Genomic DNA, 18,344 nt, shown 5'->3' with positions numbered 1-18,344 from the left:
TCCAGAATACCACAGTACACTTAGTCCTCATGTTTTGTGGGGCTCCTCTTAGCGCTGACAATTTCTCAGACTTTCTTTTTTTTCATGACCTTGAAAGTTCTGAGGACTGCTGATCAGATATTTTGTAGAATGTCCCTCATTTAGTATTTGCCTGATGTTTTTCTCATGACTGACTAGGCTCTAAGTTTTGGGGAGGAAGCTACAAAAGTCAACGGCCATTCTCAACACATCACATCTAGGGTATAAACTAGGTGTTTTTTTAAATTGACAATTTTTATGAATTGCTTATTAATATTATTGGGAATCAAATTATAGTTTAATACCCCCAATTTAGTATTAACAGCATGTTCAGTCTAAAGTAAATATTTGGTCACGACTCAGGGGCTTCAATCATATAAATGAATGGCATTCTAATATGGGTTCAAATATCATTTAGAATGATCATATGACATTTTAAAGTACAAAAACAAAACAAAAAATCGATGAAACTCAGCAGAAAGTCTCATGAAAATATTAGAACATTACATTCATTTGTCCTTTAAACAAATTCAGTGTAGCTTAAAGACCAAAATTATAACCCTATAGCTAGGCTAAGAAAAAACAGGTAAGAAAGAATCTCTGGTGAAGACAAAAGCAGTAGCTACCTATGACCCAGAGTAACAGCTAGCTAGCATCCCCCTTCCCAGGACCAACATACCAGGCGACAGGTTTTTAAGTTTCTCGGGGGCTTAAGTTAATTCTTTCCAGTCTTGCCAACTGCAAACCAATCAATGGTTTCCCCCATGACCCAACAGTTGGTACATTCCCCTTAATACTTGAAAACGCAAGAGAATTTGAATTTATTTGTTATTAACCCAATAAATGGCAAATTTCAGGGGGAAAATATATGTGTTATTTTGCAATAATTAATTAGCTCCTCAACTAATGAGATGAACAATTAGGGTTAAATTGCCATTTTTTAGGTCAAAGGCAGTTGCTGTTAGCAATTTCATAGGGTCCTAACCAACCTAAATCTCAACAACAGAGATTTAGGCGTGGATATGTATTTTCCAACTTCCCAGAATGACTGATAAATATAAGCCTTTTCAAGGAATGTGCTGCCCTTGGTTAACAATCACATGAGAATCCCGTTTCCTTCTCTGTACAAGACTCAAAACCAAAAGCTAAAATTGGTAGATATCAATGATGAATGTCAACAGTGCAGATGGATATTGTGGGAAGGGGCCAAAATGTCACCTTCCACCCAGCTCATGAGGTTACCAGCATCTGGACGTGTACAGAGATGACACATTTTCTTTTACAAACCCCCAGACTGCTTGCTCTCCAAGACTAAACAATGTCAGTGATTTTTAAGGCATAAAAATGCAAAGTGAAAGATGCAGAAATATGTAGCCAATATAGTGCTCCAAGAGAGAGACAATTGAATCAAATTATTGCTTGAGTGGGCAGCAACAATTTAAACATCAAAGAGAACCACCTCAAAATATTCATTAAGTAAGAGAAACCGCCCCAATCTAATGACACTAGTTCAATAACTTCAAGAATTTTCTATGTGGAGGCTTTATATGCAAATATAAAATTTGACTAAAGGCATAGCTAATTTAAATAAAAAGGGGATATTATTTCTTTTCCTGTTAATATTAACATTTTCTGTATGAGATGAAATAAAATTAAATATGCAATTACTAAAATACCACTTTTTTTTTTGAGAGCCCACTGGCCCATGTGGGAATCGAACCGGCAGCCTTCAGAGTTAGGAGCATGGAGCTCTAACCACCTGAGCCACTGGGCCGGCCCTAAAATACCACTCTTGAAGTCACATTAATTGGCTTCCGATATTTTATTACCGTGTTTCGCCCAAAATAAGACCTAGCCGGACCATCAGCTCTAATGCATCTTTTGGAGCAAAAATTAATACAAGACCCGGTCTTATTTTAATATAATGTAATATAATACCAGGTCATATATAAGACTGGGTCTTTACATAATGTAATGTAACATAACGTAACGTTACATAACAAACATAACGTAATATAATACTGGGTTTTATATAAGACTGGGTATAATATATAATATAATATAATACAATATAATATAATACAATATAATAATGATACCGGGTCTTTATTAATTTTTTCTCCAAAAGATGCATTAGAGCTGATGGTCCGGCTAGGTCTTATTTTCGGGGAAACACGGTATGCAGTACTTTAAAAAAAATCCTTATCACTGACACATTAACATTTATTCTTTATAAAACAAATAACAAAACTTCCAATATACAGCATTCAAGGTCTTATGCCTCGAGTCACATTTGGACAATTTTGTAGTGTAGCAATTTCAAATAATTAACTTTTCTTTCAGTCGGCAATGTTCCAAATCATAGATAGCATCTTCAATTTAAACATAATGGGAAACATAATATAAATGCACCTTGGGAAAATAAACCTACTGATAATTACATGTTCATTTTTCCCCATACTCATCAATACCTTCTCTTAAGTATTATCTTGATAAAAACAAACATTCAGAAAGTTCTCATTGAAATAAACATTCCCCTGTGTTTCACAGTCCACTACTTGTCTTTGAGATAATAATTATTATTCCATGAAAACAGAAACTCTGACAGCTCTATTTTTTGTTCTAAAAGTAAGTTTAATATCCTCTTGCAGCGAAATTCCTGGTGTATTTGTACTCCATTTACTCTGAGATTAAACTGCCTTTGAAAAACAAGCTGCAATACTTGAGCAAGCCAGGAAATCACATGACAACTGAGCTGATGGGTGAAAGCACTATATTAGATCTGGACATGGAAACGTAGCAGCTTATTAGCAATCATCGTATTGATCTCTGACGTTCACTCAGTGACAGATTATCTGTCTTCTGCCTTCCTATTTCAACATATTCGGTGATACGATTCAATGATTATTATATATTAAAAATTCATCCTGCATAGACATCCGCTTGGAAGCCAGGTCTGCATTAATGCTCATGAGTTTCTGTTTACACTGCATCAGGATAGGATGAAATTTACAGTCATTTTAATGACCACCCTTCATGGAGGTTGCATTCTAATGAGGGCAGACATGAGAATAAACTTGCAAACCAATAAATAAATGGGATCATGTCCAGTTCTCATATATTTTGTGGAGAAGATAAAACAGGGTAATTGTTAGGCAAGAAACGAAGAGGGGATCTACTTTAGCCAGATGAGTAGGACAGAGAAAAACAGCCAAAGGGGCTTCAGCGTAATAAACTAGGGAGAGAAAGGGCGCAGATACCGTGTTTTCCCGAAAATAAGACCTAGCAGCACCATCAGCTCTAATGCATCTTTTGAAGCAAAAATTAATAAAGACCCGGTATTATATATTATATTATACCCGGTCTTATATTATAGTAAAATAAGACTGGGTCTTATATTAATTTTTGCTCCAAAAGATGCATTAGAGTGATGGTGCAGCTAGGTCTTATTTTCGGGGAAACACGGTACAACAGGAAGAGGTTGAACTTTTTTCTCTTTGTCATTATCAGGGTTATAAGCAAAGTCAAAATGTGAATGGATTTCAAGAGAGCTCTCTGGCTGCTGTGGAATGAGCTGTAGGGAAGCAGAGGGAAAGCAGGATGGACAACTAGGAGCCTGTTGTAGAAATCCTGGTGAGAGACAATGGCAACTCAGATCAGCATTGCGAGAGTAAAGGTGGTAAGAAGTGGGAGTTTCAACCAAGACCATCTGCAGGACAAGAAAGGAGCCCTCACCAGGAACTGAATCAGCAGACACCTTGATCTTAGACTTCCCAGCCCCAAGAACTGTGAAAACTAAGTGCGTGTGTTAAAGCCACTCAGTCCATGGGATTTGTATGGCAGCCCGAGCTGACTCAGACAGTATTTTACAGTGTCTTCATTTAGTGAAACCAAAATTAGATTGCAGCATCTCAAGACACAAGCCATGGGACATGTTTTTCTAATTTCTGTGACTGAGGGGAATGTGGCATGTTCTTACATTTGGATTTTGGTAGCATTTATGCCACTCTGCACGGTACTCAATTATCTACTCAGTTCTACAGAGCAGTCTATAGACCTGCTGTCACAATGTTCTATCATCGTCTCCTGCTGATCCACACACGCCTTCACGAGTTCTTCTGACATAATGGTATTCTCTGTAACATCACGTCTCTGCACATCGCAACACCTGAAACCTCACTCTGCATCTGTATTTTGGAGCTTCTTATGCATAGGCAGCTTAGCTTCTTGGTGTGATGAAGGCAAATTTTTCCACGTGCCAAGAGAATCATTGCAAAGTACCACGTGCATGTACAGGGCTAACTCACCTGCCCTGACCGCCCTCCTCAGTGCCTTGTAATGGACAGAGGAGCAGCCATACCTGTTGCCAAATGACTGGTGATATCTATTTTCAAAGACACATCAGCAGTAACCCTATAGTACCAATGCTCTACTGATACAAAAACTGCTCAGCAGAAAAATTAAATTATGCCTATAGTTATGGGCACTGATTTTATGTAAAATATGGGCATACATATTGAAAAATGGTAAGGTACAAATATGGAATAGAATTTTACCTCCGAGTCCACAAAGCAATTCACCCTAAAAAGTAAGAAGAAGGAAAGGTGATAGGCACCAAACACAGCTGTGTAAGCATAAAGGACATTGACAGAAACTGTAAAAATAGCTGAGTTCAAGAGCATTGTCTTCAGGTCAGAACTAAAAATCTCATCTAGCCACCAAATCCTGGACCCGCCACATGTCACTTAACTAGAACGATGAATAACTGCAAAAAACAGTGTGTTTATTTAAACTCAGAAGAGTATCACCTAAGGAGTTTCGGAGAATAACCGAACATGACAAAAGCTACTCTGGGTTCAAAAATCTGTTACTTTTCACTTTCAAAATTCCGATCCTCTCTTTGAAAACATAAAATATAGGACGGCACTTGCAACAACTGACATGCTATAAAATTCAAAAGACTAACTTCGCTTATATTTCCTCCCACATCCTGTTCAACTCCAGATAGCACTTTATCAGGCTGTCACCCTGCTGTCCCACATGCAGCTGCGTGTCACCTGCCATTCGGTAGGTATAACTGCACTACTGTTAAATGCATAATCTCTCATGCCACCAGGAAGAAGCCACATACACGCATGTTATTATACTGGGTAAATTATTTACATTTAACACTGAAAGAGCTTGAGTCCTAGCAGCAATTAATACATTGTTTTAAATTTTATTTTATTTTTTTATATTAGTGTCAGGTGTACAAAACAACATAATGACCAGACATTTACACCCTTCACAAAGTGATTTACACCCTTCTCCAAGCCTACTACTCCTCCTCCTCCTCTGACATCGTATATAGCTGTTACTATACCATTGGTTATATACCCTAGGCTGTACTTTACATCCTGTGACCGGGTGTGTGTGTGTGTGTGTGTGTGTGTGTGTGTGTATACATACATATATATGAAGTGGTACCCCTGATAAGTCTAGTACCCATTCGACACCCTATATAATCTATACAACATTATAGATTAAACAAAACAATTAGAAATACAAATTAATGCATTTTAATAGAACTGACGCATAGGAGAATGGGAAGAATTTCAGGAATGTGATAGGAAATAAGGCTGCATGGCCACCTGAGTTTGAAAGCCGAGTCTGAGGATAGACGTATGTGTCCTTCGACTTCGGGAAATGGCTAAACCACTTCGAGGGGAAGAGGATTATGTGGCCATGGAGTAGCACGTGGTTTGCTACTATTTATAAGGTACTGCTACTTCAGAACTTATATTCAGCTCAGTGTATTGACTAAGTGTATTGATCGATGATCAATCAATCAACTAGCCCATTAAAAAAGTCCTGTTGCCAAAACAAGTTCAAGTCACCTGCTCCTGCTCACTTAAAAGTTTTCCAATTCTTTGACCAGGTGGTAACCAAACTCCCACCCCCTCTATCAGAGCTCACCCGATCATACTCGGGCTTCTGTGCCCACAGTCTGTACTTGCAGAAGGAGAAGGGATGTCACCCATTACCCAAGTATGTGTCAGTTTCTCCAAGCAAGTGCCATATTCTTGCCCCATTCTCTCACACTCTGCTTCTCTCTCCAGTTCCCATGTGCAAGCTAAGAGCGCCCCATGGATCGATCCAACTGCAGAAACAGGAAACACAAATGCACTCTACAATTTATCGTGTGACATGCCCTCAGCTTCAGGAAGAAGACTTTAGATTTATACAGGGATGTGGAACTGCTGCACATGGAGAGTAAAACCATGAGTAGCATCTCCTCTTAGTGCCTAAAACTTGGCTCCGCACTAAGAAACACACTCAGTAAGGGATAGTAACTTCCCTTCTGTACTTCCTTCAAAAGTTTTGACAATAGGGAAGAACTTCGAGTTGTTGTCTTCTACATGACTTACACATGATTTATTCCTATTAACAGACTCCAGTTAGAGTGATAAGAAGGCTCTGAAATTCTGTTCAAAGTATGTAAGGAAACATGCTCAAAAAATGGAAGCCAGCGTTGGTTCACACTTCTAAAACTGTTCTGATAAAGTCTTTTGGGCGCCAGACTCCGCAGCCCACTAGGAGAGAAAACAATATTCTGGGACATTTGTACAGTCTTAAATCTCTGAGGAATAATAGGGCTTAATTCTACTCCCCTTTTAAGCAGCAAGTATTTGTGCAGAAACAAACAAACAAAACAGAGGGAAGAGTTTTGAGTCAATTTGGTATGATATAACTTTTGAAATGGTATAAAGAAATAATAGGAATTCCTTCCACGGATGGATAAAGGAGAATTCTTCCTTTTGGTGATACCTAATGGCTTGTCTTTATAACCATTGGGCATTATACAACCACATTAGTATTGGAGGCCAGAGATTTAGTTTTACAGACAAGAAAAATCTATGAATCTAACTCAAAAACAAAACAAAAACCAAAAAAAACGCCCTATTTTTGAAGCACATCAAAAGTTCCAGGAAATATATTTTATACGTAAATGCTTGTTATGATTATGCCTCTCAAAGTATTGGAGACAAATATGAATTATCACTTCACATTCATAGAAAAAAGTGTGAATATTGATCCCAAAGAACAAAAGACAAAACAGATACAGACGCAAGGTCACAAAGAGAAAGCCAGTACCAAGCATGACTTGGATCCCATAACTCAGAATCCTAACCCCATGTTCCCTCCACAGCACCACAGAGCCCAGAACCCCAAACAAACCAAAAGCAAACAAACAAATCTTAGTTCCTAAATCATTGACACTGAAAACAAAACCACACGTGTAGCTCACAATATGTTTACTATGTGCCAATTCTTGTCCTAGGATTTTATTATGATCAATGACAAAAAGGGGCAGCTTACCAATATGGGTGGGGGTGGGGAGAAGTATGGTCCTATGTGGTTATGTACATTGCATATATGACATATATATATAAAAATATATATGCACATGTGTATATGATATAGAAAAGCGTATATTTCCTAAGAACGGCATCCCGATTTACTCTTCCCAGTGAACTTGAAACACGCAGACAAGGTAAGGCCAACCGGAGGCTATACTGCCAAGTGACAATAGGAGACAAAAAGAGCTTCCACCTGTGAGCCCCGGACTGTCTCCAACACCTGGCCTTTCACACGGAGGTCCCTGAGCCTGCCCAGGTGAGTAATTATGCATCATGTGGGGAAAGCAAAGGCCGGAATTCCAGAAAAGGGTATGTCCTCTTCATTATTTAACAGTGCAAACAGCTAAGGTATTTGAGGTTCACTAACAGACTAGGTTCTCTGCCATGTATTTAGTCCATAGTCTCTTCATTTGCCCTCACACCAACCTGAAGACACGGGACTTACTGCTTCCCCTCTATCAACAAGGACACTCAGTGGGAACTTATCCACTTGCTGAAAGGAAATGGAAAAGTTGAGATATGAACTCAGTCAAGTTGAGATGCAACTATGAAGCTATTCCCTCCATCGCTTTCCCCATTGCTGTGTGTACCTCTGCGACACGAAATCAGGGAGCAATGGAATGCTCCCTTAAAGAAGAATGCCCTAGGAAAAGGTATACATCTAACTACAAGCTTTAGAATTATGCCTTAAAAAGAAGAATAAAATAAGGACTAAATGGATCAAATATGGTAAAGGCTAATGCAATTACTATAGACATGTAATACAAATCAGTAACAAGGCAAAAAAAAAAACAGTTGAGAAATGTGCAAAAGACAATTCACAAAAGAATTAGGAGTGCATCATAAACTTATGTAATATTTAACCTCAGTCATATTCAAAGAGAAACAAATTAAATCACAATTTTTCCTTTACCTAATTAAAATTTGTTGTTTTGAATTTTTTTTTTTTGTAATTATAATACCCAGTGTTGTTGAAATCATGGGGAAACTGGCACACTCCTGAATTTCTGAAAGAAACATAAATTATATATTCTTTCTGGAGGACAATTTGACAACATATGTCAACAGCGTTGAAAACATCAAGTTCTAGGACTTAATCTAGAGAAAATAACCTCATGAAAACTATTTAGCTTTAATCGTACCATCATATATACTGCCAGAAAATGAAAGTGCCATCAATCTCCAAAAATAGCAAGTCATTTAAGGAAATGTTACATAAAGGCATGAAAACAGACACTACAAATGGATACCAATTAAAAACCCCCTTACATGTTAAACAGTAACAAAACAGAATATGAGAAATCTTCTAAATTAAAAAATGCATGCGGGTTAGCATTTCCGCTAAAAATAGTCATTTCTGGCGCTCGAGTTCACGCATGAACTTTAGCTTCTTTTTTATCATTTCTATATTTTCAAACTTTTAATGAGTATGCATTACTTCTGAAAAGAAATACATTTTTTGAAAAAGAATGTTTCACTAATGTGCTGTAGAGTTCTCAAGACAGCAACTTGCTAAACTTTCTCAAGTTTAAAAACAGATAAAATCTACATAGTGCACTGATGAGAGTACGCGTAATACAAGTGTACTGCACATGAAGAATGACGCTTTTCAGTCAGGCATCCAGATAATTAATGAAACTTATATCAAAGCAAATATATTAATATTCTCATGTAAAGGCATGCTTTTCTTCCTGTGTAATGATGCAATATATATCCAACTATAGTATATTTGGTGGAAAGAGAATATATAAAGAACAGAACACTTAGCCTCTGTTAAATGCTGCGCTCTTGTGTCTGTGTGGGTGCGTGTGTGAGTATGCACGAGTATTCTGAGCATCAGTCAGTATAGTTTTCTGCCTTGACTTTCTTCTGACCCTTCAGTACCAGGAATACATCCTGTATGATGGATTACTCTTTGAGAGGATACCTCCTAGCTGCATAACCCTCCTCTGGATAGAGGTGCCGTGACATATCTACGCATCTTCTTTGGGCTTCACATTTTTCTTTCCAACGCAACTCCAGCCAGTCTCACCGCTACACTGGAAGCGCCAGCCTATCTGTACCACCTTTCACGATTTCTGCCTCTGAGACTGTTCATGTGATGCCCACTGCACTTGTGTGCTTTTCTGGAGAACTCATCCACCTCCTCATCCAGTGACTCCAAGAAAATATGCTGAGCACCAGCGAGCATTGTATTAAAGACGAGAGACGGAATCTGGGCTCTTTTATACTTGGGAGACTTGGTTTGCTGCCAAAGAAGTTGCTCTTCCCGGAAATTAAATTATTCTGTGTTACTGAAGGTAATAATTGCTCTGTTACTCTAATGTTTGAAAGTCCAAATAAAATATTTGAGAGGGAAGAATAAAATTTTTTTTAAGAAGTGATCCTTTTTTTAGGTTGAGTAGTCATGCTTGGAGTCAAATAAAACATCGTGTCTATTTGGAAATTCAGTTTTTTCTTCCTTATTGACTGTCTGTGATTGCTCCTATTAAAAGTTAAAACATTAAATGACAGCCAAACTCTAATTATCTACACTGGGGTAGAAAGTGCTATGGATAAAAGGTAGGATCAGCATTTATATATGGTTTGGGAAGTCAGATTTTGACTGTCTTTTTTATGCCCAATTCTCACCACTTCCAAAGCTATCCAATTATAGGCAGTCAAAATCTAACATGAGGAGTAGGGGAAAAACACTGAGAGTGAGTTATTTTAAAGTTGGTAATATATAAATCAGCCGAATTTTATGGACCATATTCTCTATAAATCAGCCAGGGAATTAGACACTCTCCTGATAATTCCTGATATAGTGCCAAAATTCTATTAAACATTTAAAGAGCTCAAGTACTACGGAAAATACTGCACAGGCTACTATATCCAGAATTCCACAACCAGAATTCGTTATAAACCATGTCAATGAGGGACATTTCTTCCCTACTCATGATGCTTCCTTCCAGGGGAAGGAAAGTTAATTAATGTAACACCTGTGGCCTCTCTCCAGCCCTCCACTTTACCTGCCTCTGAAGAATAAAGGATACAGCTTAGCTTGTTCTTCCTTCTTCCACTGGAGATCTCCCTGCCTGTAGAGAGCAATGCTTGGGCTCTGGGTTTCAGGGGCATCTCTGTCCCTGTGGGAAGCAGGCAGGGGAAGAAGGCCAAGATCCTGGGATGCCATTTGGCATCACACCAAGCTGTATTTAATCAAAACTGACATTTCACCCATTGGGGCCACTCCTTTATACTTGTTTTCTTCCAACATCCCAACTTGATTAGAACCTGGAAGGATTGGTAGAGGTGATATTTACTTGGATCTTTAAAGATACCAACAATCTACATTTCTGTATCTTTTATAACTTAAGCTAAATATAGACCTTTCTGCTGTTTATGTTGTTGTGTATTTAAATGAGAAAAGATTACAATAAGTATTATAAGATTATGAAGTGGCTCCTAAACCAAAATAATAAATTATATACATATCGATTGGATCAAATTTCTAAGGCTAGTTATAATACTCACAGTAAGCAAAAACATTACTGAGGAAACTCTAAACGTCACCTCTGCAGGATAAAGGTATTTACTAATTTTAATGATAGAATTAACTATTCCCATCATCTAATGTTATAAACTAAACAGCCCATTTACTAATATGTTTAGTATCATTCAAAACTCGTAGAAATTGTAACACTTACATTCATACAACCAAACATAATTGGCTCACCTGCCCACTTCATCCAAAATCCAGAAAGGTCTTCTATTAGACCATGTATTTTACTCTTGTAACATGTAATTGGCAGTTCCCACAACAACACATAAATTTGAATATAAATAACCGTATTTATTGTCAAAATGTTTTTCAGTTGAAGATAAATGAGTCTGCTATTATACAGGTCACATTCTGTAACAACTTCTAAGATACAGCCAAAGCATTATTATCATAAAAATTAAGTTGCTGAAGATCAGAGAATTACTTTGCAGGAGCTGGGCATAAGCAAACTCAGAGGAGTTGGGTACTTCACCAAGGCTACTAAGAGTGCAATGACAAGTAAAAACGACCATTTTATTATCTAAGAGGTACCGATGCACACTTTCATTTTTTTTTCAAGAATTTGATTTTAGTAGGAGGTGTGGTGGAGTGGGGTGTGGTGTGGTGGGTGTTGTCTTTATGTGATGAATTTAGGTATTTTATGGTTTCTTTTCTGTGTCACATAATATTATGATGGGACTCATGCTCTGTGCTTCTAAACAGCAGATGTTTAACAGTTGACCTTACCAAGAGTGACGCTTATTAAACTGTCTATAATATCCTTCATGCAATGTTAATCTTTGTAGAACATTTAATCTTAATATAAGATTGAGATTAAATTGTTACATTATTATAAGATAATAATATAATGCTATTAACAGTACCAAAGCTCTGCCATTTCTGACTATTAGATTAGAATCTTTTTTTAATAATGGTGCTGGGAGATATAATTTACTTCTCTTTTAGCTAACTATTACATATTTTAATGCATAAAAGACTGTTATGCTACAGAGTAGACTATTTGATATATTTTCTATGCTAATCTACATAATAAATATTACAATACGGGTAAGGTGAGAATAAATCCATTTGTCAGAAGGCAGTGGCCTATATACATATTTTTATGACAAATAAAGGGAGCATAGTATCCATCTTAATATGTAGATATATCTCTTGTGTTTCTACAAATGTTTACAATTTACAAGTCATTTATGTACTTACGCATTCAAGTACTTTATCCTGAAACCAATCTTTTGAGGTATTCCTTCTTGTCATACCCATTTTACAGCTGAAAACACTAAGCTAAAATCTGAAAATCACAGAAATGGCCAAGAACTAAGCTAAGAGGAGATAGAGCTAGGATCCACCCGAAACTAGTACTCTCTCCATCTCTCAGCACCTATCTGAAACAGAATCCAAAAAAGCATTAAATTAGAATGTATATCTGTCATGCAGGACGTCCTGCGGGGTCTCAGCTCCTGCTCCCCACATAAGAACGCAGGATACGGTGAGGCCAAAAAGGAACACCCACGGAGACATAGATAGGGGTCATACCACTATATTCTCGCTGGCGGCTGGGTTGGAGACACTGGAGCAGGAGCCACAGAATCTGCAGTCCACACTGCACCATACTCCGTCATGCTAACTGCAATCTGCTCCTGCTCCCTCAGCCACCATCTTCTTGCTAGCCCCCATTTCCTGCTAGCGTATCCATGGCAGTTATATTAGTGGCCAATGGCTCACTGGTTACAGCTGACGGCCAATTAGCCACAGCTGATGGCCATCCAATCACAGTTGATGGCCATTTACTACCTGAGTCAGCACCTTTGCACATGAGGCTGAGACTGGAAACTGCACTCCTGGCTCTGTCTCCACAATATCCATACACACACACACACACACAAAAAAAAAAAAAAAAAAAAAAAACAGGGGTGCCAAAAATGCATACAAGTGGACACTTTGGTCAACGTGGCTCAAGCAGTAGTTCACCGTAATCAGATGTCTGGACACTGATGGTAACCACTTTGAGCACTTCTTGTAACTGCAGAAGTCAGACGTGACTTGTATTCATCTTTTGTTATTGGTATATATTGAGTATTATAATTTTAATACAGCTTTCCTTTCTTAAAATGTGTATACATTTTTTGTCATCCTCTGTGTGTATGTGTGTGTGTGTGTGTGTGTATTCTCATACATTAATTTATTCATTGTAGGGCAGAACTCAACTTTTTCTCTAGAAATATATTTGTGATCTGAAATGACAATTGTGGGGACAGAGCCAGGAGTGCAGTTTCCAGGCTCTCGGCCTCACGTGGAAAGGTGCTCACTCAGTTAGTGAATGACCATCAACTGTGACTGGATGGCCATCAGCTGTGGCTAATTGGCCGTCAGCTGTAACAAGTGAGCCATTGGCCACTAATATAACTGCCATGGCTACGCTAGCAGAGAATGGGGGCTAGCAAGAAGATGGTGGCTGAGCTAGAAGAACGGATAACAGTTAGCAAGTGAGGTTGGGTGGCATAGAGCAGTGGACGGCAGTTTGCAGATCGTGTGGCTCCTGCTTCCTGTGTCTCCAACCCAGCCACCAGTGCCAGGGAGAATATAGTGGTCTGACTCCCCTATCTATGTCTCCGTGGCTGTTCCTTTTTGGCCTCACCATGTCCTGCGTTCTTATGTGGGGAGCAGGAGCTGAGACCCCGCATGAGTCCCTGCATGACAACAATTAATGGACTAAGTTTCAATATACATAATTCCTTTTACAGATAACTTTTCAGGAGTCTCACCAAAGGGTACAGGTGACTATTTGTCTAATATGGAAAGCTTCTGGGAAGCATTGTTTCACTTATTTAGCCATTATTCCCAATTTGTCAAAAACTAATTGATACAGAGTATAACTTCAATATTCTAATACAGCTAAGACATTTCCTACAAATCAATTAACCATGATATGGAGCTTGAAATTACACTTAGCTGCTATGTGATCAAAAGATAAACAACTGGAGGTGTCATAACTGCACATTTTTGTTATGAGTCTTAACATTTTTCATGGACTAAAGGCACAATATGATAAAATACTTCCGTGGGTTTCCTGTGTTGGAGGTACTGTTTCTGAATATAATTGGATTCATTAAACCCAACCAGGCAGTTTATTTAATCAGTAGTCTAGAATGGCAGACAATGTGATAGAAACTATTTATCTATGACATGTTTAATATTTTACATTAATATAAAAAGCTGTTGCTTTGGCATAAAATCAGATAAACTTGAAGACAGCAACAAGTATCATGAACTATTCCCACTCAAATTAATTTTTCCCCCACATCCACATAACACTTATCACAAAGCCATCAAAGAACTGTGGCACTGAGGACACCTCTGGAATATAGATAATGAAAACCATTATGGAAACCAACTGAAGAATTTGGATTAAAAGTGTATTTCTGACTTGTAAATCAACCAGCAAAGACCCATGGTACCAAATCTTCCATAGAAGAACTGGATTTTAAAATATCTGCCCGTTTTCTTTTGGTATCTTTCCACCCTCTGAATTACAGTATTCAAGTTTAAGTACTCTCAACTAGGTGGCATCTTTTAAAAATAAAAATCTTATTGAAACTTTTAGGAAAACTGATACTAACCTAACATCAACAATTTCCCACTAAAGAAGTGAAAATAACATTCACACAGAGAAGCAACCATAAATGGGTGTTCTTATCTCCTGTTGATAATCATGAGAAAAAGAAAAAAGAACACTTTTCACAACAGTTCCTATTTTAGTTCAATTGTCTTGTTGCAACCAGATATATTGGCCCATACAAAGTATACCAGACTTTATGGGCAAATTACCACAAATTATTTCAAATGTAACTTTGATGTTTTCTTACATAAGGACAATCTGATGAAAACTCTGATGAAATTACTCTGGAAAACTCTTCACCAATTCCACATGAATGCACACCATACAAGAGAACACTGGTAAGGCACAGCAGTAAGTAATAGTTTCCAGTAACATTGTCAGGAAGAGCACTGCATATTCAATTATATGTCAAAAGTAATGTTGTATCTGAGAATTATATAACTTCATTTTGAATTTTAAACATCATTATGAAAGTGATACCATCCTTAGAACTTATTTAAGAACACTATAAATTGCATTTTCCAACTAATATCACTTGAATTTCATTTTCTCTCTCTGATGAACCATTTTACTGGGAGAAAGAATTGCCCTGTATTCTATTGTGAAAGATGTGAAATTGATGGAAATGCTGTAATTGACAGTGCATGACTTTTATTACAATGAAAATATTAGTGATATCTATAGTCATTAGGTTACATAACTATGCAAACATACACCAAATTAAATAACCCCTTCCACAAGACTGACAATTTCATTAGGGCCACAACCTCATGTACTTATTAAAATTGCCATTCAATCAGGTGCTATCATTTTCAGTCCACAGCATGACATAAAATTCACATATACAATACATGTAGTTTTTCCCGTGCCTCTCAGCTGCTCTCCGCCTGCACACATAGGCACAGAACAATATCTAGTAGCCCTTTCAGAATCATGTTTAAAACCGAAACAGTACACACAAAAGGAAAAGTGAAAAGAGAAATGAACATCTACTTCACATGTTGCTTGTTTTTCGAAGAAATTTTATATTAAAACAATGCAATCAGCATGATAGTGGGTTCAAAGTGCTCTTGGAAAGTTCTCTGAATGAGAATAAGGTGAAACAAAAGCAATACAGGTAAAACTCATCACACTCTTCCGTTAGCTGGAGCTGCAGAGACCCTCCTGGTCTTTCTGCAATGCTGAGACTTGTTAACTGTATAATTACAGGCCTCCCAAATTTCAACATCTGACTCCAAACGCAGTCCTCTTCCTTCAAGCCCAGAGATCTGGAAACGCGCAGACCAATAAGAATGCCACTGAACATTTTCCCCCAAAACAGTGCAAATGGGTTCTGCGTGTAGTAAAGAGATTTTAAAGCAGTTTAAAGACTCTAGTTCAGATTTGAGGCTGCCCGCCCCTCTCGGTCATACTCCTCATAGAGCGAGCCCCCAGAATCATGCGGTTTCATCCCTGTAATTTGATATGAGTCATATCAAAGACTTCATGGGATTTTAGAAGTGGTACATCTCCAAGTCTTTCAATCTGGTAGGTGAATTACTAACAGCAAAAAGATGAACTGAACTCCCATCAGTAGCCTAAGCTACTGATGTTGGGACACACGATGAGGTAACTCAGGTAGTTTAGCACCTCCCTATTTCAATGGAAGTCCTTGCAGAAAATTCCCAGCGTTTTAAATCTGTCACATAGTTGCTAAAAGTGAAAATCTATACATTCAGGCCAAATACCATGGTTACAATATATCCCTTTTCTAAAGCAACGTATTCACTTGATGACATTAGGCATGCATGTTAATAACACCTTTCAGAGCCAAAGCCTATCAGATCAATTCAACTGAAGCAGACAAGGGGAGGGGGGGGAGGAACCATCCTGGAACCACAACCTGCCCCTCTTTCTGCACACCCTTCACTGCCCTCACATTGACAGCGAACCACAACTTTAGGCGTTTTGGAAGTAACTGTTCTTTGTGGGACACACACACACACACACACACACACACACACACCCCAACAATCCCTAGGACCGTTTTCCTACCACACAGACCAGGAAGGCTGCACCACCTCTCTAACGACTTAATGCTGAACGTGGTGGCTCCAATCAGCTGAGTAGCAATCGATGGAAACACATTACACACCAGAAGAAGAGGGAGGTCGGCGAAAAAGAAAAGCAGCTTTCCTTTCGGCCATTAATTAGCGATCACCGGAACATTGCATCGCCTCTCCCGTCCACAGTCACAGCTCTCCAAACCTGGAATTCAGGAGGCGCTTCCCAGAGCCTCGCAGTCTATTGTCAGGGCGTAGAAGCCCCCGAAACCTGTGAATTGAGCTGAAAATGCTTGCTCGGAAACCGCTAAATATAGACCACAGGGGCTCTGGGTCTGGCAAGCAGCGGGAGCCTGAAGAAATGGCCATGGACGCATGTGACTCAGTATTTCCATTTTGTTCTAGCCAAACATCGTAATGACATTGAACATAAGGGCAAAAGACTGGAGGGAAGTCCTCCCCACCCCCACCCCGTCTTCTCCTGTCTATTAAGGGGCGTCGTAAACGCAACGACTGTGTTCTTGAGGGTGGCGGGGAGCAGCATTGTTGGTGCTGCCCTATGGACGCCTCCTCCGGGGGAGACGGGGGGCGGGGAGGGGGAGCACGCGGAGGAGCCACTCGGTAACCGCTCCAAGAAAGGTGCTAACCCCGGCCCGCATTCGGTCAGCCGTCCGCCGACGGGAGAGCGGGCGCGATCGCGGTCCTCCCGGGCTGGCCGCCGAGGACCCCCCCCCGGCGGCGGGGAGGAGGACGCGCCCGGCCCCGGAGCCCGCGCAGGCAACTTACCGAACGGCGCGGCGCCCGGCTGCTTCCTCGCGAACATGCACCCGCCGCCCGCGACAGCTCCCCGGTCCGGGAAAAGGCGTGCGCGCCGCCGCCCGGCTTCAGGGCAAGGTCCTGACCTCGCCCAACTGCAGCATCTTCCGCTGCTGTGGTCGGAGCAGCGCGGCCGCGGGACGCGGGATGCCGGCGGGGCGCAGGGGCGAGCGCCGCGGGGGAGAGGCGGCTCCCGGCGCGAGTGCGCGGCGCCCGGCCCGGCGGCCCTCGGATCGCGGCGAGCGCAGCGCCCCCTGCACGGCTCCGCGGGCTCCGCGGGCTCGCGGCTCGTCCGGGCTCCTCCCGGCTGCGGGCGCCCCCGCCGCCGCCGCCCGCCCGCCGCTCCGCTCGGCCGCCTGCGCCCCGCGCCACCTGCGCCGCCGCCGAGGGCGCCGCTCCTCCCGCGGCGGGCGGCAGCCGCAGCGTCCCCTAAGCCCCGGCGGCCGGCTCGGGCGCCCGGCGAGTGAGGCAGCGTCCGCCCCGCCGCCCAAACCTGCCCTGGGCGCCGAGCATGCCCAGTGCCGCCGCGAGAGCGCCGCGCTTCGCCCTGCGCATTCCACTTCTCCTGGTTTTCGCGGCAGCAGCAGCAGCAGCAGCAGCAGCAGGAGAGAGGGGAGGAGGCTGCGGGTTGGGAGAGGGCCGAGCATCCTTGGGAACGCACACCTCGGCCCTGACAGGGGTGGATGCTCGGGAAGCAGGAGAGAGGGCCTGGAACCCCGCGTTGAGCGGTTCTCAAAAGGCCGCGTCCCTTATTCACGTGCATGATGCTGACAGTTAATTGTGGTGGGGCAGCTGTCAGCCTGCAAACAAAGGGGCCAGGGCCCAGGGGGTTCTAGATGGCTTCTGTGTGAGTCGGGGCCAGGCAGGGGCCAGGCTACCTGTGCATGCTGCTGGGGGGAGGTGGATGCTCT

General features: G+C 40.8%; 1 protein-coding gene across 4 annotated transcripts in view; it reads right to left on the bottom strand.

The window, feature by feature from the left end:
* The window catches only part of CTNND2 (catenin delta 2), an 840,835-nt gene extending 823,168 nt beyond the window's left edge, over positions 1-17,667 (bottom strand). Inside the window, exon 1 of one of the 4 annotated variants that reach the window (XM_081054244.1) lies at positions 17,404-17,667. In XM_081054244.1, coding sequence (XP_080910370.1) covers positions 17,404-17,440 — 37 coding nt within the window. In that variant the 5' untranslated portion in view covers positions 17,441-17,667. Of the gene's footprint in view, positions 1-16,709; positions 17,031-17,403 lie in introns of those variants that run through there. The other 3 variants (XM_081054243.1, XM_081054241.1, XM_081054242.1) reach the window with 3 other exon arrangements.
* Between the last annotated feature and the right edge of the window lie 677 nt (positions 17,668-18,344).

Source organism: Rhinolophus hipposideros, assembly GCF_964194185.1.
Source record: "Rhinolophus hipposideros genome assembly, chromosome: 7".
NCBI lineage: Eukaryota > Metazoa > Chordata > Mammalia > Chiroptera > Rhinolophidae > Rhinolophus > Rhinolophus hipposideros.
The sequence above is the reverse complement of the archived record's forward strand: the minus strand, read 5'-3'. Positions and strand labels throughout refer to the sequence as shown.